The sequence below is a fragment of the Dromiciops gliroides genome, chromosome 6, assembly GCF_019393635.1.
Source record: "Dromiciops gliroides isolate mDroGli1 chromosome 6, mDroGli1.pri, whole genome shotgun sequence".
In the NCBI taxonomy this organism is placed as follows: domain Eukaryota; kingdom Metazoa; phylum Chordata; class Mammalia; order Microbiotheria; family Microbiotheriidae; genus Dromiciops; species Dromiciops gliroides.
Window position 1 is genome coordinate 183,628,037 of NC_057866.1, and position 18,803 is coordinate 183,646,839.

General features: G+C 40.0%; 1 protein-coding gene across 3 annotated transcripts in view; it reads left to right on the plus strand.

The window, feature by feature from the left end:
* Nucleotides 1-18,803, plus strand: part of KLHL2 (kelch like family member 2) — a 138,737-nt gene that overhangs the window by 77,564 nt on the left and 42,370 nt on the right. For all 3 annotated transcript variants that reach the window (XM_043972572.1, XM_043972573.1, XM_043972570.1), the window contains exon 5: nucleotides 8,840-9,002. In XM_043972572.1, the coding sequence (XP_043828507.1) occupies nucleotides 8,840-9,002 (163 nt within the window). The remainder of the gene's footprint in view (nucleotides 1-8,839; nucleotides 9,003-18,803) is intronic.

An 18,803-nucleotide genomic window follows, 5' to 3' on the forward strand; every position in this document is an offset into this window, starting at 1 on the left:
CTCATCATGTCCTTTTTTTTGTTGTTGTTTGTTTGTTTGTTTGTTTGTTCATGGCATCCTGGAAATCTTCCATAGAACATCTCCCCAATGACCTATGGTGCTCTGGGTCTTTTTAAACAAGCTGGGGTACAATGGGTGCATCCCTCATAGTCTCCATCTTTTAGCTCTCACCAGGCTACTTGATTCCCCCTAGAATGCTGGATAACTGAGTTAATTATATTACTGTATGTGACCATAAGCAAGGCACTTAAACCTCTCAGGGAATCTGGCGATGCTATAAGAGATTAGAGGTTACAAATGAGTTGTCACCTTACATCAGGGAAGTTTTCTACACCAGGGTAACCGTGGGTCCAGACCCTCCCTTCCCCCCTACCCCAACACCGTAACATTGTCATAGAAATAAAAGCTTCCTGAGATCAAAGTTATAACATTAATATACTATTCCTTTCTTCTAAAGAACTGAGATCAGACACACTTTGGGAAACGAACTTGTCTGGCATATGTTAAGCTTGTTGATTTCTTGACTTAGTCACAGAATTCAATCTGGAATACTTGTGCTTAAGAATAGAAATTAAGAAATTAACTCTTTCTTTTGACACTTAAAAAAATAGTCAATTTGCCAGTCCATCCACCCACCTACTGCAGAACTTCATTATTCAACATGCATTGATAAAGTAGGGCAGCTAAGTGGCCTGGAATCAGAAAAAGCTGAGTTCAGATCCACCCTCAGATACTTACTAGCTGTGTGATGCTGGGCAAGTTACTTAACCTCTGTTTGCCACAGTCTCCTCATCCATAAAATAGGAATAATAATAGCACCTTGTAAGGATCACATGAGTTAATACTTAACCCAGTGCCTGACACATAGTAAGCACTGTATAAGTATTATTATTATTATTTATTAAATTTACTGTATTTTTTTTGACTAGTCTATGAACAAGACACTGAATCTTTCTGCTGTGGGCATTTTCTCTAGTGATCCCTCCTGCCTGGAATACTCTCCTTTCCTCAAGTCTGCTTACTGACCCCCCTGGCTTCTTTTAAGTTCCAGGTGGAATTCCTTTTTTGTTTGTTTGTTTGTTTGTTTTACTCTAATCTTTCCCCAACCCCTCTCAATTCCAGTGCCTTTCCTCTGTTAATTTACTTCTTTCCTATTTCTCCTGTATATAGCTTGCTTTGTATATAGTTTATACATTGTCTCCCCCATTAAACTATAAGCTCCTTGAGGGCAGGAACTGCCTTTTACCTCCTTTTGTATCCCCAGTGCTTAGTGCACTTCTTGGCACATAATAGGCACTTAATAAATGTCTATTGATTGATTGATTACCATGCCAACCACTAAATATATAGGGACAGAAATAAGATAGCTCCTGCCTTCAAGGAGCTTACAGTCTCCTCTGTTGGGGTGAATCAGTACATACCCAGATATGTAAATGCAAAATACATACAGACTAAAGAGGTAATAGATAGAGAACACAAAGGGTTCTGTTTGATGGACCCAGGTAAGGTTACCTCCAGGCCCTAGCATGTTTCAGAGTCTTATAGATAAACAGAGAGAAACCCAAAGGAGGTAGAAAAGATGAGGTGGTGATGGAGAAGCTCTTATTAAATACAGAGTAGGGGCAGAAAAAGTGAAAGTTGACAGGGAATGACAGAAGGAGACAGGATACCTCTCTATTAATGAGAATATCTGCTTAATATGACTCCCCCATTCCTGGACCATAAATGACAGGTATAAACCATAGAAAATTTACTATAGCACAGTGCTTTTTCATTCCTCCTCATCTTATCTCCCCCACCCCCACTCCCAGACTCCTTTGTCCAATACAGTTCTTTGTACTTAGGTGTTTTTAGTTAGTCTTCCTGCAGAAAAATATATAGTCTTTTTTTTAATACTAAGAAACAGCTCTTTCTTTTAGAAGAAGAGTCTGCTGAACTGCAGACAAGTGTGGGCAGCTTCTAATTAACTTGAATGTACAGTTAAATGTATGTTGTTGTTGTTTTTTAAAACTACTGTCCTTAAATTATTCTCCATTTGCATTTCCTAGTGGCTTATTATTGGATAAAAGAATAATTGGATTTAAAACTAAGAATTAGCTACAGTTGAGATTTTTTTTAAACTAAAACTAAAACCTTTATCCAGAGACATTCCTTCTGTTGGATTCCCCTTCCTCCCGGGTCCAGAGCACTTTCAGTCAGCCTTAGTCCAGGGCAGATGAGGTGAATTCTCCCATAGGTGTGCAGCTTTCCTAAGTGAAATATGAAGCCATTGTTTTCTTGCTTTTGTCTGCTCTGGTTATTGAAATTTATTTTTAGTCTTTTCAAATGCCATCCACCCACTATTAAAGATGTTTATCTTGATTCTATTTTTCTTTTTATTGAAAGGCAAGCTGTGCATACAAGATCTCTGCTGCAAGAGATTCTGTTAGCTTTCCTTTGGTATCTGTTACTAGCTATTGAACCGCATTTCTGGACAGATGACTGGACTGAGGATTATCTCTTGCAATGTTTCCCCATTTATATTTAACATTTTTAAAGTAAAGATAACTAGATTTTTTTTTTAAGTTAAGACCAGAGCCATGATTCTTCAGTAGAAAATAAACTTCCAGAGGGCAAAGATTGTTTTCTTTTTGTACCTTTGGTACCTGGAACATGTTTGTTGAATTGAATTGAACTTTTCATTCAAATCCTACAAGCCTACCTCAAAAATAATCAGTAGACATACCTCAGTTTATTAAATCACTGCCATACAAATGTAAATTGTTTATATTTTAAAGTTATGACCAAAACATTTAGTGAATATTTGGCTATAGTCGCAGGCCATTTTGCACTTTGAAAATACCTACCTTGCTATTAAATGATTACAAGGTTTTTAACTCAAGAATTTATGTCAGCCTCAAGGAATATAACTTACGGTAGAATTGTTCTATGTAAGTCAGGAAGACCTGAATTCAAATCATTCCTCAGACACTTACTAGCTGTGTAACCCTGACTAAGTCACTAAATTTTGTCTGTCTCAGTTTCCTTATCTATAAATTTAGCTTAATAATAGCCTTGGTTCTTATACCTGATGGCTATATGACCAGAGCCCCACTTTCCTTATCTATAAAATAGACATGATGACTCTTGCACTGCCTGCTTCCTTGGATTATTGTGTACAAAAGCACTTTGTATCATGATACTCTGTACCATCGAGAGTCTAAGCTATGTAATTTAGGACTGACCACACTCACTGATGCTCAGATCCTTCCAGAATTGAACACAATGGACTAAGGTACTCTACTCCCTTGGCCTTGCTTTTCTTATCTGTAAAATGGCTAGATCTTTTCCAAATCTCTTCTAGTTCTCAATTCTGTGACCTTGAAATATATTACTATAGAAACTAACTATGATATTTGACCACTCTTTTTTTTTTTTTTGGTGAGGCAATGGGGGTTAAGTAACTTGCCTAGGGTCACACAGCTAGTAAGTGTTAAGTGCCTGAGGCCAGATTTGAACTCAGGTCCTCCTGAATCCAGGGCTGGTGCTCTATCCACTGCACCACCTAGCTGCCCCATTTGACCACTATTTCTTTGGGAAAATAGGGATCAGGAAAGGCCTCAGGTAGATGATGCTTGAGCTGAGTGTAGTAGGGGATTAGGGATTCTGAGAGATAGCACTGGAGGAGAAAGGATCTTCTAGGTGTGAATATGGAGGCTGTACGTGGAACATCATAGATGGGGCAGGCTGAATCATATCAAAATCATTTTGGTTGGAAAGATAGACCAGAGCCAGATTATGAGGGGCTTTTCCCCTTATAAAAATATTTTATTATTTTCCAGTTAGATGTAGAGATAGTTTTCAACATTTGTTTTTATAAGATTTCTAGTTTCAAATTTTTCTTCTTCCCTCCTGTCCCTCCCCTCTCCCCAAGACAGAAAGCAATCAGATATAGGCTATATTTGTAAAATCACATTAAACATATTTATGCATTAGTCATGTTGTGAAAGAAGAATCAGAGCAAAAAGGAAAAAACCTCAAAAAAAAGAAAAACAGAGAGAAATAGTATAGTTCAATTTGCATCCAGATTCCACAGTTCTTTTTTTCTGGACTTGGAGAGCATTTTCCTTCATAGGTCCTTTGGAACTATCTTGGACCATTGTATTGCTGAGAAGAGTCAAGTCTATCACAGTTGAACAACACAGAGTGTTGTTGATTCTGTGTACAGTGTTCTCCTGGTTCTACTCATCTCACTCAGCATCAGTTCATGCAAGGCCATGATGTGCTCTTTAAATGCCAAACAGAGGAGTTGTTTTATCCTTGAAGCAGTGGGGAGCCATTGAGGCTTCTGAAGAGAGGTAGGCAGGAGAGTCTCCTTCCTTCCTACAGCTGACCCTTGGTAAAAAGGGTCTGGGAGGGTATAGAATGGCAGCAGGGTTTTGAGCCAGGACCAGCAAGCACATAGCAGCCCCATTCTTTTTCTCCACCCCTTTGGGCCTCCTACCTCTGAGAAGCAGGGGCCTTGGAGATGGGGCTAGGGGTGGTGAGTAGTAGAAAAGGGGGAGATTCCTTAGGGTGCACTAGGGTGAGAGAGTCAAAAGAGGCCCGGAGAATCCCATGCACTGCTCTGTTTGTCTGTGAGGGAATCTAGGGTAGGTAAGGCTGGGACTGTGCGTGTACTCAGCCATGCTGCCTCTAACTAAATGTCCGCCCCTTGATTAGATGGAAAATGAGCCTCATTTGTGCAATTGCATGGGGCTGGAATGATACCTAGAGGGCCGCTTTCTCAAGTTTGAGGCTTATGCACCTGCTGAATTAAATGTCTCCACTATTATGCACCTTGGAATTTACTTTACAGCTGCTTCAGTGCCCAATTATACCATAGAAGAAAAACCTACAATTTGAAAATAATCAACTAATTATATCCTTCCACCGAGATTCCTTTTCATGACATAATGAAGCAAGTTTTACACATAGCAAAATGGTTTGGCTGTAATAATTATAATACTTTCTGCTTCTGTTATGCCTTTTCATTATAAACTTGTAAAAAAAAAAAACCATACCACATTTTCCAGTATTTTCTTTCTTAAAAGTAGTGTGGAGGGGCAGCTAGGTGGCGCAGTGGATAAAGCCCCGACCCTGGATTCAGGAGGACCTGAGTTCAAATCCGGCCTCAGACACTTGACACTTACTAGCTGTGTGACCCTGGGCAAGTCACTTAACTCCCACTGCCCTGCAAAAAAAAAAAAAAAAGTAGTGTGGTAGAATTAGTAGAGAGTCAAGAGACCTGTGTGCTATGAGATTCCTCCCTTCCCCCCATCTCCCTTAATTAGATGTTTGACCTTGGTCAAGTCACTGTGGCCTGATGACTGAGTAGAGAGAACACTGGACTGGGAGCCAGGAAGATCAGTATTCATGTTTCTCCTTTTTTTTTTTTTATGGGGTAGTGAGGATTAAGTTTCTTGCCCAGGGTCACACAACTAGTAAGTGTCAAGTGTCTGAGGCCAGACATGTTTCTCTTTTGATCGTATTGGCTCTGGGACCCTAGCAGCTGATTTAAGTCCTCAGTGCCCTGGGTCATTCTCTAAGACTGTGGACTGAAGGGATGATGCCACCCTGCATTATTTATTTATCTATTTATCTATTTTTTAAAAATTTTTTATCTTCTTGGGTGGGGCAATGAGGGTTAAGTGACTTGCCCAGGGTCACACAGCTAGTAAGTGTCAAGTGTCTGAGGCCGGATTTGAACTCTGGTACTCCTGACTCCAGGGCCAGTGCTTTATCCACTGTGCCACCTAGCTGCCCGCCACCACCCTGCATTATTAAAGAAGGAAATAAACATCTATTAAGTGCCTACTGTGTGTCAGGCACTTTATAACAACTATTATCTCATTTGTTCCTCATAATAGCTCTGGGAGGTAGGTGCTAATATTATCCCCATTTTATCATATAATAACATTTATATATCACCTACTATGTGCTAGGTGCTATGCTAAGTGTTTTATGATTATTATCTTATTTGTGTCTTACAACAGCTCTGGGAGGTAAGTCTTATTATTATCCCCATTTTATCATATAATAACATTTATATAGCACCTACCATGTGCTAGGCGCTATGCTAAGCACTTTACAATTATCATCTCATTTGTTCCTCACAACAACTCTGGGAGATAGGTGCTATTGTCTCTATTTTACAGAGAAAACTGAGGCAAACAGAGGTTAAGTGACTTGTCCAGGGTCATATAGCTAGTAAGTTTCTGAGGCAGGATTGGAACTCAAGTTTTCCTGATTCCAGGTTCAGAGCTTTATCTGCTCTACCACCTTGGGGGGGGGGAAGGGGGGGTATCAGTGAAATCACAAGTATAGGCCCTATCCTAAATGAGGAGATTGGAATATATGGTCTCTGTCCAGCTCAGATTCAACATATGTAAGCCCATTGTGATGGTTCAGAGCTATGGTTGGGGTTAGGGTGATAAGCTGGAAGTTCACTCTTACCCTTAGTTGTAATCATTACTACCCCATCCTGGAACCTGGATCAATACCTCATTCCTATCATGCAGGCTTACAGTTTCTACTCATAGACTGTTTTTCAGAGAATGTTTGGGAAATGCCAAGAAGCATAATTTTTAAAAATAAAAATAAAAATGAATTTATATCTTTTGTTTTCGTATCACTTACATTTCCCAATGTCTTCCTCTTCCCATTGCCCTCCCAGAAGGAAATCCCTTGTAACAAAGAACAAAAATGAAGCAGCAAGGGTGGGGGGGAGAAGGGGCATAGTTCAGCAAAATAATTTTTTGAAAGAAAAAAACCTGACATATGAAGTATCCTACACCCATAGTACCAAACCTCCCCCGAGAAGCAGGACAAGGTGCCTTCTTGTATGTCAAGAAACATAAGTATTATAGGAAGTTGATTACCTCATTACTGAATTTAGAATCCATGATACAGATTTGGAAACATACATACACATGTGTGTATGTGCACACATACATACACACATACATGCATACACACATAAATATATGTCCCCAAAGTCTTAGTGAAATTTTAAGCCCTTAAAGCTTGAAACAGCACTAAGACTTTTGGGACATCCCAAGTGTGTATAAACACAAAACCACTGTTCCTTTACTCTAAATGTTGTCTGTGGGTTGCAGCTTGGCATAGATGAGCTTCAGTTCATGAAGGAACCTAATGGGATTTGTTACTCTTTTCACATCAATCTAATGTAATCTAAAATTCTGAAGTTGACATGTTTTTTTCTTGTTGCTTTAGAGAGTATTTTTTTATAAAAGAGAACACCAGATGTTCAATAACAATTTGTTATTTTCCAAAACTTTCATTTTCATTTTGTTTTTAAAACGATGATCTATACTAAATGACTTAGTCTAGAAGCAAATCGATTTTCTGCCACTGACTTGTCAGAGTTCCTAGGTTCATAGAATCATAGATTTTTAGAACTGAAAGGGACTGTGAGCTTAAGTAACTTGCTTGGGGTCACATTGCTGTTGAGTTTTTGATGTGGAATTTATATTGTTTTTGCTTTTTGTTTTTGTTTGTTTGTTTTGGGTTTTTGGGGGGCAATGAGGGTTAAGTGACTTGCCCAGGGTCACACAGCTAAGTAAGTGGCAAGTGTCTGAGGCCAGATTTGAACTCAGGTCCTCCTGAATCCAGGGCAGATACTTTACCCTCAGTGCCACCTAGCTGCCCTTTGATGTGGAATTTGAACTCAGATCTTAATGACTTCAAGTCCTGTCAGCTATTGCAAACCATTCAAAGAATATTGTTATGTTGTTTCAGATGCTGTATTTTGGGATGTACAATTACTAGTTCACACAGGTTACCTCTAATTAAAAAGCCCTAATTGTTATAAATGTTTTACTGTTTTAACCTGCTTGGCTTCATCCTTCCATTTTTGTTGTTGTTCAGTAAAAATGAAGTCACAGGTATAGGCCCTGTCCTAAATGAGGAGTCTGACTCTTCCAAAAACCATTTGGGTTTTTCTTGGCCAAAATACTGGAGTAGTTTGCCATTTTCTTCTCAAACTCATTTTACAGATGAGGAAACTGAGGCAAACAGGGCGAAGTGACAGCCAGGCTCACACAGCTAGTAATGTGTCTGAGGCCAGATTTAAACTCTGGAATTTGAGTCTTCCTGACTCCAGGCCCAACATCTTAACCCCTGGGCCTCATCCTTCCATACATTTAATTTAATTTTGTAAAACCCTACAATATGTTTCATAATCTAGAGCCTTTTGGATCCCCATCCTTTCAATTCAGATCCACATACTTTAAGAAAAGCAGTTAGGGGGCAGCTAGGTTGTACAGTGGATAAAGCACCAGCCCTGGATTCAAGAGGACCAGAGTTCAAATATGGCCTCAGGCACTTGACACCTGAGCAAGTCACTTAACCCTCATTACCCTGCAAAAACAAAGAAACAAACAAAAAAAGCAGTTAAAACTTCAGATATAATTTTATTTCATTGAGGATGTTGAATTAGAGTGGCATGATCTAATCCAGGATGGTCTTTCTTATAGTTGAATCAGAGCTGGCAGGGGCTTTGGAGGTTGGTTGTCTTTAAAGACCAAGTAAAAATGAGTTCTGGAAAGAGACTTTCTTGCCCAGACATGAGATTAGCCAGCATGAGAAGAAGGTCGGCAAATCTCCCTGCGTCACTTTTACATTTTTTCCCCCTTGAATTCTCAAGAATTCAGGCGGGTCATAAGCAAGTGGTTTGGCCATCCATGAGAAAATTGAACTCAACAACTGTATTTTTCTAGGAAAAAAATAGATTATTATTTTGTTTTCTAACCAAAAGTCATTTTTGTGTGTGTGTGTGTGTATGTGTGTGTGTATTCAGGTACTTCTTCCAGCCGCTGGTCTGTTACAGTTACAGGATGTGAAAAGGACTTGCTGCGATTTTTTAGAATCCCAGCTTCATCCAATCAACTGTTTAGGAATCCGGGCTTTTGCTGATATGCACGCATGCACTGAGCTTCTGAACAAGGCCAACATCTATGCAGGCAAGTAAAGGGACCAGATGAAGAGGAAGCCTGCAGTTCTTGGCTTCTGATCATGGTCTTGAGGTTTTCATGGGGGTGTGGACCGAATCACAATGTTTCTGGGCCCCAGGTTTTTTTATATGTTTTTTGGGGTGCAGGGGGAGTGGTGAATTTATGTGTCTGGTTTGCTATTTAAAGTTTTTAATGTCAATTATTCTCCATTTCAATTTGAAATTCTCATTTCTAAATTTTAAACTAATTTTACATTTAAATTTTCAAATTTTAAACTAATTTTAAATTTAATTTCAATTTTTAAACTAATTTTACATTTTAAACTAATTTTACATTTAAATTTTCAAATTTTAAACTAATTTTAAATTTAAATTTCAAAGCTTTGCTCTCATAATGAAATTCTATAAATTAAATCATACTCATAAAGCAAAGTAAATAGGTATGGCTAGATAGAGCCTTTACCTGTGATTTCTTTGGTATAGGGAGCTCTCGGATGAGGAAACTCCCTCAACCATTGCAGGTTAGCACCTTCTCTGCATATAGCTTACAATTTTAGGGAGCCTTGAACACTGAGAGGCTGAGCAAAGGCTGTTCAGGGTCAAACAGCTAATAAACTTAAAGGTGGGGTTTGAACCCAGGCCTTATTGCCTGCAAGGCCAGCTTTATATCTACTTTGCCACACTGCATCTTATGGAAGTACATTAAAAATACAAATTTTTTTAGTGAAAACCCCAGTGGTTTGCAATTTCCTTCTCCATCTTATTTTGCAGATGAGGAAACTGAGGCAAACAGAGTTAAGTGACTTGCTTAGGGTCATGTAGCTGGTAAATGTCTGAGTCTTGATTGGAACTCAAGCCTTCTTGACTTCAGGCCTGACACTCTATCCACTTAGCTGCCCTTCATTTGGTATTAGGAGTATCTAAAGGTTATCATATGTTTTTACACTATATTCCTTCTCCACTCCCAGACCCCATATCTCCAAATGAATAGTTAGCATGAGGGTGTGTGGCCTAAATTAATATTTAAGAAAACAGTTCACATAGGAAATTAAAATAAGACAATATCTGATGCATGTTTTTACATCCCTTTCTTGAATCTCCGGGAATATGAAAATGTGATTTTTTAGACTTACTGTTGTTGAGAGTCTTAAAGCTCCCCCAAAATACAAGCCAGATGCAGTATTTAGGAATAGAGAGAAGTAGAAAAGCAGTACATTACAAAATCACCTGATTTCCCCTTGCTGTTATGAGGCTATGGCCAAAGAACCAAATATTTAAAAAAGTAAATTGATCTATTGTTATAGCACAAACAATTTTGTTCCTCATGTGAAATGTAAAGTGTTTCTTATAATTCCCAGATAAATCATCTGCCACTTATCATGTGCCTATTATAAGTGATTTTTGTTAGAAAATCATAGAGGACAAAAAGGTGACCATTTGTTGTATTTTTTTCTTTCTTTCTTATCAAAATAATTTTCTGCTACAGTGCCTAGCTCAGACTGCTTTTCATCTTCAATGTGTTTTGCAAACAGTACCATCTCTAATAAAAAGCTGGCAAATAGGAAAGGAATGGCGAATACAAGGGATGGCCAGATTAAGTTCTATAGAACATCAAGTTTCTCTTTAGTCTATTTACATTATAACTATCTTTTTTTCTTTACTTCCCCTCTTCAGGACATAATTAAATTTTCTTCTCTTGTATTTTTTCATGTTTTTTTTTCAACTCAGATTTACTGCAGTGAATAAAAAAGATGAATAATTTGCCACCAGAATTAGAATGCATCCAGAGCTCTTTGATAGATTTCTTTTGCTGTTGTAAATTTTAGCCGTGGAGAAATACTGATTTTTATTCTAGTCTTGAGAAATATCTTTGTTTAAAAAATGGAGCCTTCACTTTTTAATAGTCTGCATATTAAATCAATGTCTGTTACTGAACTAGTATACTTTTTTAGTATAGGGCAGCTAGGTGGCTCAGTGGATAGAGTGTCAGGCCTGCAGACAAGAAGATCTGAGTTCCAGTCTAGCCTCAGACATTTACTAGCTATGTGACCAAGGGGAAAACATTGTCTGTTTCCCTCAGTTTCCTCATCTGTAAAATGATCTGGAGAAGGAAATGGCAAACCACTTCAGCATCTTTGCCAAGAAAACCTCAAATGGAGTCATGGAGGGTCAGACACAACTGAATAAACTCTAGGTACTATAATAAATACACAAATTTACTCACTTGACATTCATTTGGTGCCGTGGGTATTAATATTCCCGTTCTAGAGATGTGTAAACAGAGGCTCATGACAACTTCCCCATGGACACACAACTACTAAGTGTCAGAGGATTATTATCCAGGTCTCTTTTGACCCTAAGTAGGTCTAATACCTTTCATTGCACCACAGTGCCAATAAGTGATCATGAGAATTGCAAGGTATGTTTACCAGGCATCCTGTGAAATGTTATTTTTTGTTGCCCTTGGACTCATACATGATGAAGTCAGCCCCTTATTATCATCTACAAGGAGTCATGAGCTGCCTTTCCATTTAGCTGCAATTTTTCATGTCTTATTTCATGTATAGAGAAGATGTCACTATGGATATAGGTGAGCTCCTCAGGTATAAATGAAGAAATGAAAAGGCAGTGGATAAATGCTTACTTCTTGCAAAGCACTGTGATAAGCATTGGGGAGGCCGATAGGAAAGACAGTTTCTGCTTTTGAGGGCCGACATTCTAATAGGGGGAGACAACACAGAGATTTCAACTCCTTGGGTCAAATGGGATGGTCCCATGGTCCTTGGGGTACAGTAGGAGAGGAGATGGGAGAGCATCTTCCCAAATGTCATTTCCGCTGATAAACACATAGCTATCTCTATTGTTGAATAACTGCCAAAGACTGGCAGCAGGAGTTTTTGGGGAGGAATGTGTGTGGGGGTGTTCACAAGCTGTAGCCACAGAACACCCACTAAAGCAGTTGCTGGGCCTTATTTCCTGGACGATGTCCTAGCAAGGGCTGGGCCAGAAGCAGGACTGATGGTCTGGGGGCTGGTGCCTCTCCCAGGGCTCTGGGGTGTTCTTGCCTGTTGGGAGCAGCTGGTCATCTTTTGCTTTTGGTGGTGGTGAGGAGGTTGGGTGCCTCCTCCACAGTGATTGTCCTCATCGATGATGTCTGCCAGGGATGGCTGGAAGTGGGATCAGCTGATGGAGCACTGCTATTCCTGAAGCCCTTGGGTTCAGAGTGTTGGACAGTGAGGCAGCGTAGTAGACAGAGAGCGGGGCCTGGGGTCAGGAAGACTTGGGTTCCAGTGGGACCCTGGACAAGTCACATAACCTGTTTACCTCAGTTTCCTCAACTGTAAAATGGGATAATAACATCACCTACTTCTCAAGGTTGTTGTGTGGATCAAATGACATAATATTTGCTAAGCGCTTATAGCAGGCATCATATAAATGCTTATCCCTTCCCTCCTCCTCTCTCCATCCAGAGATGATAATTTGACCATCTTGACACCTGCTGCCTCCTGTGTCTCCCTGAGGGTATTTGCTGCTTTACCTGTGCTTGCTTACCTTCCCTTTAGGTGGCAATGGTGTATCATTTTTCTGGTCATTGAAGATCTCACATTTGGAGTATGGGCAATTAAGTTAATGTTGTCAAATGGTTGTAAAACTACACTTCTTAGCATGCTGTGCCTCCTTTTCCATCACCCCACCATTGTCCCTATGGAAGCAGAAAGGGGGTTGCTCTAAACAGAGGGACATTTAGAGTTTTTCACTATTTCATGGGTTATACCGTGGCCAAAGAATTCATCCTTCATGGCGAAATGTGCGTGGCTGAGCTGATCTCTATTTAGCTGGGCTCATCTATGTTGCTGGGACTTGTACTCAGAGCATTTCTAGCACATTAGAAGCTGGGTTAGCTTTCAAGAACCGAGGGTGCCTTCCATGCTGTGATAAAGCTCTGGTGAATAGGCTGTATCTCTTCCCGGATTAAGGGTGATAATCATCTAGTATGGTGGCTCACACCTCTAATCCTCTCTGTTGGAGAGGCCAAGGATAGTGGATTGCTTGACCTCAGGAGTTCTGAGTTTCAGTCATTTAAAGCCAGTTGGGTGTCTTCAATAAGTCCTTCACCAATATGGTAAGCCCCTGGGAGTCAGAAACAGAGTAGGCCAGAATGCCTTTGTCACTCAATAGTAGGACTGGCCCCATGAGTGGTCCTTGTACTTTCATCTTAGGTGAGATAGGGAGGCCCAGCCTCAAAAAAGTCTAAAAAGCAAACATTGACAATCAAGTCAGGAATGGTTTGATTTCATTCTTGGTTTTTTTTGTTTGTTTGTTTGTTTTGGTTTTGGTTTTTTTGGTAAGGCAATTGGGATTAAGTGACTTGCCCAGGGTCACACAGCTAGTAAGTGTCAAGTGTTTGAGGCCGGATTTGAACTCAGGTCCTCCTGACTCCAGGGCCGGTGCTCTATCCACTGCGCCACCTAGCTGCCCCAGGAATGGTTTAATTTCAAGATGTTAATGACAAAGAAAAAAATAAACTAGTAATCCATCATAGAATCAGATAGGATCATAAGCTTCCCTTTCCCCTTCTCCCTTTATTTCTTATGAGTTTATCCTTGTTTAGCCTCCCCCTCTTCAATCCCCTCCTCTTGAAGAGCTGCTTAACACCAAGGCCTAGCAGGCCTGAGAGGAATTTTGCTCTGTCAAACCCACATTCCAGCTGGGCAGTGGAGGAGATGCCTTGGGGCATCCTTCTCCCCAGCCTTTGGGTCAGCGCCCCCTTTTTACCTTCCTCCTGTGTCTGGATGCTTCCCCACCATCCTCCACCCCCTGTGAATAAAGCCAGGTCCCCTTTCCCCTCTGCTCTATTTATTTCCTCTTTCCCAATAGTTGAAGTCTTGCTTTCCCAGCCTCCACCCACACCCTGACATGGCTTCTTACACAGCTCAAATAATCCGGGGAGTTACCAGTCACAATCCTACTGGTGAAGAAAGTGGAGGAACACAAGGTCTTCCCGCGTGCCCTGTCACTGTGTCCTCAAACCTACTCTTTAGTCTTCATAAAGCTGTACTGTGATCATGCCGTTCGGATTCTTGACCAAATAAAGTCGAGTCCCTTACACTGACATTCAAAGCTGTTCATACTCTGGTCCTGCCTAAATTTCCACTTTTATCTCCCACTACTCCCTCTTCAACTGGCAAGCTAGACTGCTTCTGTTAGTATTACTTTTATATGCCATACTTTAGTATCCCACATATATGAAAGTATGTACAACATAATTTTATGTACTATGTAGTTGTATAGACTATACACATAAAAGCATATACTTATATGTACTATATTATATACTATATACTTTTCTATACTATGTATAGGAAAGTATTCTATATAGTTTTGTGTACTGTAGTATGTACTTTTATATACTATCTATAAAAGTATATACTCTAAACTTTTATGTACTATATTATATACTTATATATATTATATATATTATTATATATTATATACTATTATCAAGTAGTACTTCTGTTTTCCCTCCCCCCACACCTTAGCTTAAGTTATCACTTCTGCCCAGTAACCTTTCTCTCTATCATTGGGACCATTGCCAGTCCTCTTGATGTTTGTCTTGTCACTGGATTTTGATGATTCTGGAGGACGGAGTGAAGTTTCCCTTCCCTTCCCTTCCCTTCCCTTCCCTTCCCTTCCCTTCCCTTCCCTTCCCTTCCCTTCCCTTCCCTTCCCTTCCCTTCCCTTCCCTTCCCTTCCCTTCCCTTCCCTTCCCTTCCCTTCCCTTCCCTTCCCTTCCCTTCCCTTCCCTTCCCTTCCCTTCCCTTCCCTTCCCTTCCCTTCCCTTCCCTTCCCTTCCCTTCCCTTCCCCCTTCTCTCTCCTCTATCCTCTTCTCTCTCTCTGTCTCTCTCTCTGTCGCTTTCTCTGTCTCTCTCATTGTCTCTCCCCTCCCTTTTTCTTCTCTTTTCTTCCCTACCCCCACTGTTGCATCTGTTGCCATGGTCATTTGCTGCCCCTGGAATATTCTTTGAATGGAGCAGACTAAGTGAATGTGTGTGATATACATCACTTCTTGGCTGAATTCATGCTGACCTTCTAAGTGACACCTGTTAGAGGAGCTTTCTATTTTTATACCCTTTTCCTCTTATCTCTTCCCACTCTAAATGTGCTGAACATTTTTCCAGCTGCGGAGAGTTATGAGTTTTGGGGTCCAAACCTAAGAAGCATCTTCCTGACTTTTATAGAGTCTGGCAATCCTGGGGCTGAGAAATTGAGCTCCCTTTGACCTATTTTAATTCACAAGCTCTATGATATGCTGGGGTTTCCCTTGATTTCTTGATAAGAGTTTATTGGAAGTTGGGACTTTTCTTCATTGACTTGAAGTAGCCATGGAAATTCAGATGCTGTAGAAATGTACCAAATCGCTGCTATGATAATGGTTGGTCAGTCTTAGTGCCGAATGAGATGTGTTCCCCTATCTCTTATTCCCACAAGAATTCTCCCAAGGTAGAGTGTCATAATGGAGACATCACTGACTCGGAGTCAAGAAGACGTAAGCTCAAAGCTCACTTCTGATACTTACTAGCTGCGTGACCCTGGAAAAGTCTATCATATTAAATCTCTCTGAGTCTCAGTTTCCCTATTTGCAAATTGGGATAATGATAGCACCTATTTCTTGAGATTGTTGTGAGGATAAGGAAGATAAAAGATCTAAAGGACTTCACTAATTGATGTATAAGCAATTTGTTCAGGACCTACCAAGTACCAGACAAGATTAAAAAAAAAATCTCTGTCCTCAGTGAGCTTGCATTCAATAGTGGGAGTAAATATAGTGCATGTAAAGTATGAGATGTTAAAACCTTATAGCACTTTATAAATGGTAGTCACTGTTATTGTTTTTCTAGTATATTAAATACTGTGGCTTCATGTGCATATGCAAACAATAGGCAAGCTTTAAGTTTTCTTGTACATTTTTAAATGTACTACTGGAGAGGATGAGACTAGTGGATGCTTGAGCTTGGAAGTTCTGAGCTGCAATGGTCTTAAGTTAATCAGCTGCTCACACTGAGTCTGGCACCATTATGGTGAGCCCTGGGAAGTAGAAGGGCCACTAGGCTGCCTTTGGAGGAGAAAACTAGACCATGTTGTAAATAGGGCTTGTCAAAGCTCCCATGCCCATCAGAAGTGAGATTGGGTCTGGGAATGGCTACTTCTATGTAAGACTGAGAGACCAATAAAAATAATATTATTACTGAAATCTTTTTTTTGGGGGGGGGGTATAATTGCCTCTCTTTCTTCTGTACTCTGCACAGCTAGGTGGGGCAGTGGATAGAGTACCAGCCCTGGAGTCAGGAAGACTCATCTTCCTGAGTTCAAATCTGGCCTCAACATACACTAACTGTGTAACCCTCGGCAAGTCACTCAACCCTGTTTGCCTTGGTTTCCTGGTCTGTAAAATGAGCTGGAGACGGAAATGGCAAACCATTCTAGTACCTCTGCCAAGAAAACCCCAAATGGGGTCATGAAGAGTCAGACATGACTGAAAAACGCCTCAACAGCAACAAAAAAATAAAGTACTCTAGGCCAATGGTAGCATACTCCAATAGAAACAAGGCCACCAAACCACAGGGTCCCCAAGGGCTGCATTTTGACTTAGAAAACCACACATTGACATTATCCGTTCTATTTTATTTTGTTAAATATTTCCCAGTTACACTTTAACCCGGTTGGTAACACTCAGGAGCACTGCAGGCCACAACATGCTGGTTGAGTGTTTGATACTTCTTCTAATCTGAGGAAGGAGAAGCCGCTTTCAGCTAAGTGGTTGGGTACCTGAGCCAGACCTTGAATGAAGGGAAGGATCAACCATGAGAATAGGATGTTCTAAGGATGGGTATAAGCCCTCATGAAATTATGGAGATAGCACAAGCAAGATGGGGGGAAGTACATTTGGTTAGAGTATTGCATTAAGGGGAACAGTCTGACATAAGGTAGGTTGGAGCCAGATTCTTGGGGACTTTAAAGTCCAGGCTGTCTTATTTATAGTGAATAGGGAGCCATTGAAAGTTGTTGAGCAGAGAAGTAGACCAGTCTGACATGGGCATTAGAGCATGATTTTGATAGCCATACAAAAGATGGATTGGAAAGGGAAGACACTAAAAGCAGGGAGACCAGTTAAAAGACAAATTGGAAGTACAGGTAAGAGCATTCTAGAACGTGTGCCTTGAAAGAAAAGGATCAAAGTAAGTGGATCTTTTGTGACTATTTTTTCTCTTAGCATACCATTTTTTGTTCATACAGTATTTATTAATGGGAGTAGAGAACCATGCAGTGGGTTTACAGAGGCAAATGTTAAATTGCATCCGAGTTATATAAAACAACAGATGGGATGACTCAACCTCTTAGCTTTTCTTCCCACAAAGTTCTCATGAACCAGTTCCTTAGCGAACATATTTTCAGTAACTCTTCAGCAAACTAGAAATTCAATGAAGGAGGATGTGAGCCTTAGAACCAAGAAATGTCAAGATCAATCTAATTTTTAAAAGGATAAGTGACTTGCTACCGAGTCATGAAGTTTAAACCTTTTGAGTAATTAGGACCAAATTATTACTAATCACTTCATTCAGAAATGGATATTTTAAAGAGAATCTGTCATTTATTTGTTTTTTGGTATATTTAGAAGAGGCAGGTCACTTTATGGTGAATGGCTTAGATTATATGACTAAAGTACAGGAATACATCCAGAATTTGGGTTTTTTCTTCTGGGATAACTGTTAAACGCCCCCCTTATTTCCCCTCAAAATACTGCAAGTTTTAATACTTCTGACATATATTAGCTATGTGACGATGGACAAGTCAATAAACCTTTCAATGCCCTATGCCGTTCTCTAAGACTGTGAGATGTAGGTATCTTGGGGAGTTGTTGATCTGCAATGGTGGAGGGAGTTTCTAGACTTGGAACTTCCCATATGAAATCATGCATCCAGATCCCTCTCCCCAATTCTCCCATATATAATGTTGATTTAAAAGAGATCCATTGAGAGGCATAGAAGCATGGAGATTTTTTTATAATGATGCTTATGATTCAGCTCTCATTTCAGTACCACCTGCCCCCTGAATTTAATTCTTACAGTTCCCCTCTATGCCAGAAACCAAAGCAGAATGATCTAATAGCATTTTGCAGCAAAACAAGGGGTGGGGTAAATGCATTCCGAATTGAATGGTCATAACTATATAACTACAGAATCATTACAATTAAACTTGTTTAGCTACAACTGCGTGTGCGTATATATATATATATATATATATATATATATATATATATATATAAATACATCTAAGCACATATATTTATAATAGCCTATTTATATCTGCTACCTTTTATCATCACTTAATTTTTTATCTACAAATAACATAGAAGAGACATGTGGGAAAAGCAACAGGCCAGACAATATGGCAGGTGGAATTATATATGACCTCATCAAAGCAGAAGTGTGGGGAGGCAGAATTTGGGAAGTATGCCAGGTATACCAGGAAAGAGAGAACCCTTGAAAGGTGGCCAAGTCAAGAATCCATACTGATGGGAAGCAGCTAGGTGGCGCAGTGGATAGAGCACCAGCCCTGGATTCAGAAGGACCTGAGTTCAAATGAGGCCTCAGACACTTAACACATACTAGCTGTGTTAACCTGGGCAAGTCACTTAACACCAGTTTCCTCACCAAAAAAAAAAAAAAAAAATCCATACTGGGCTGTGTGAGGGGTAAAACTAAATGTGTGTGGTCACTTTACCTGTTCCCCTGTGTGAGGAAAGCTAAC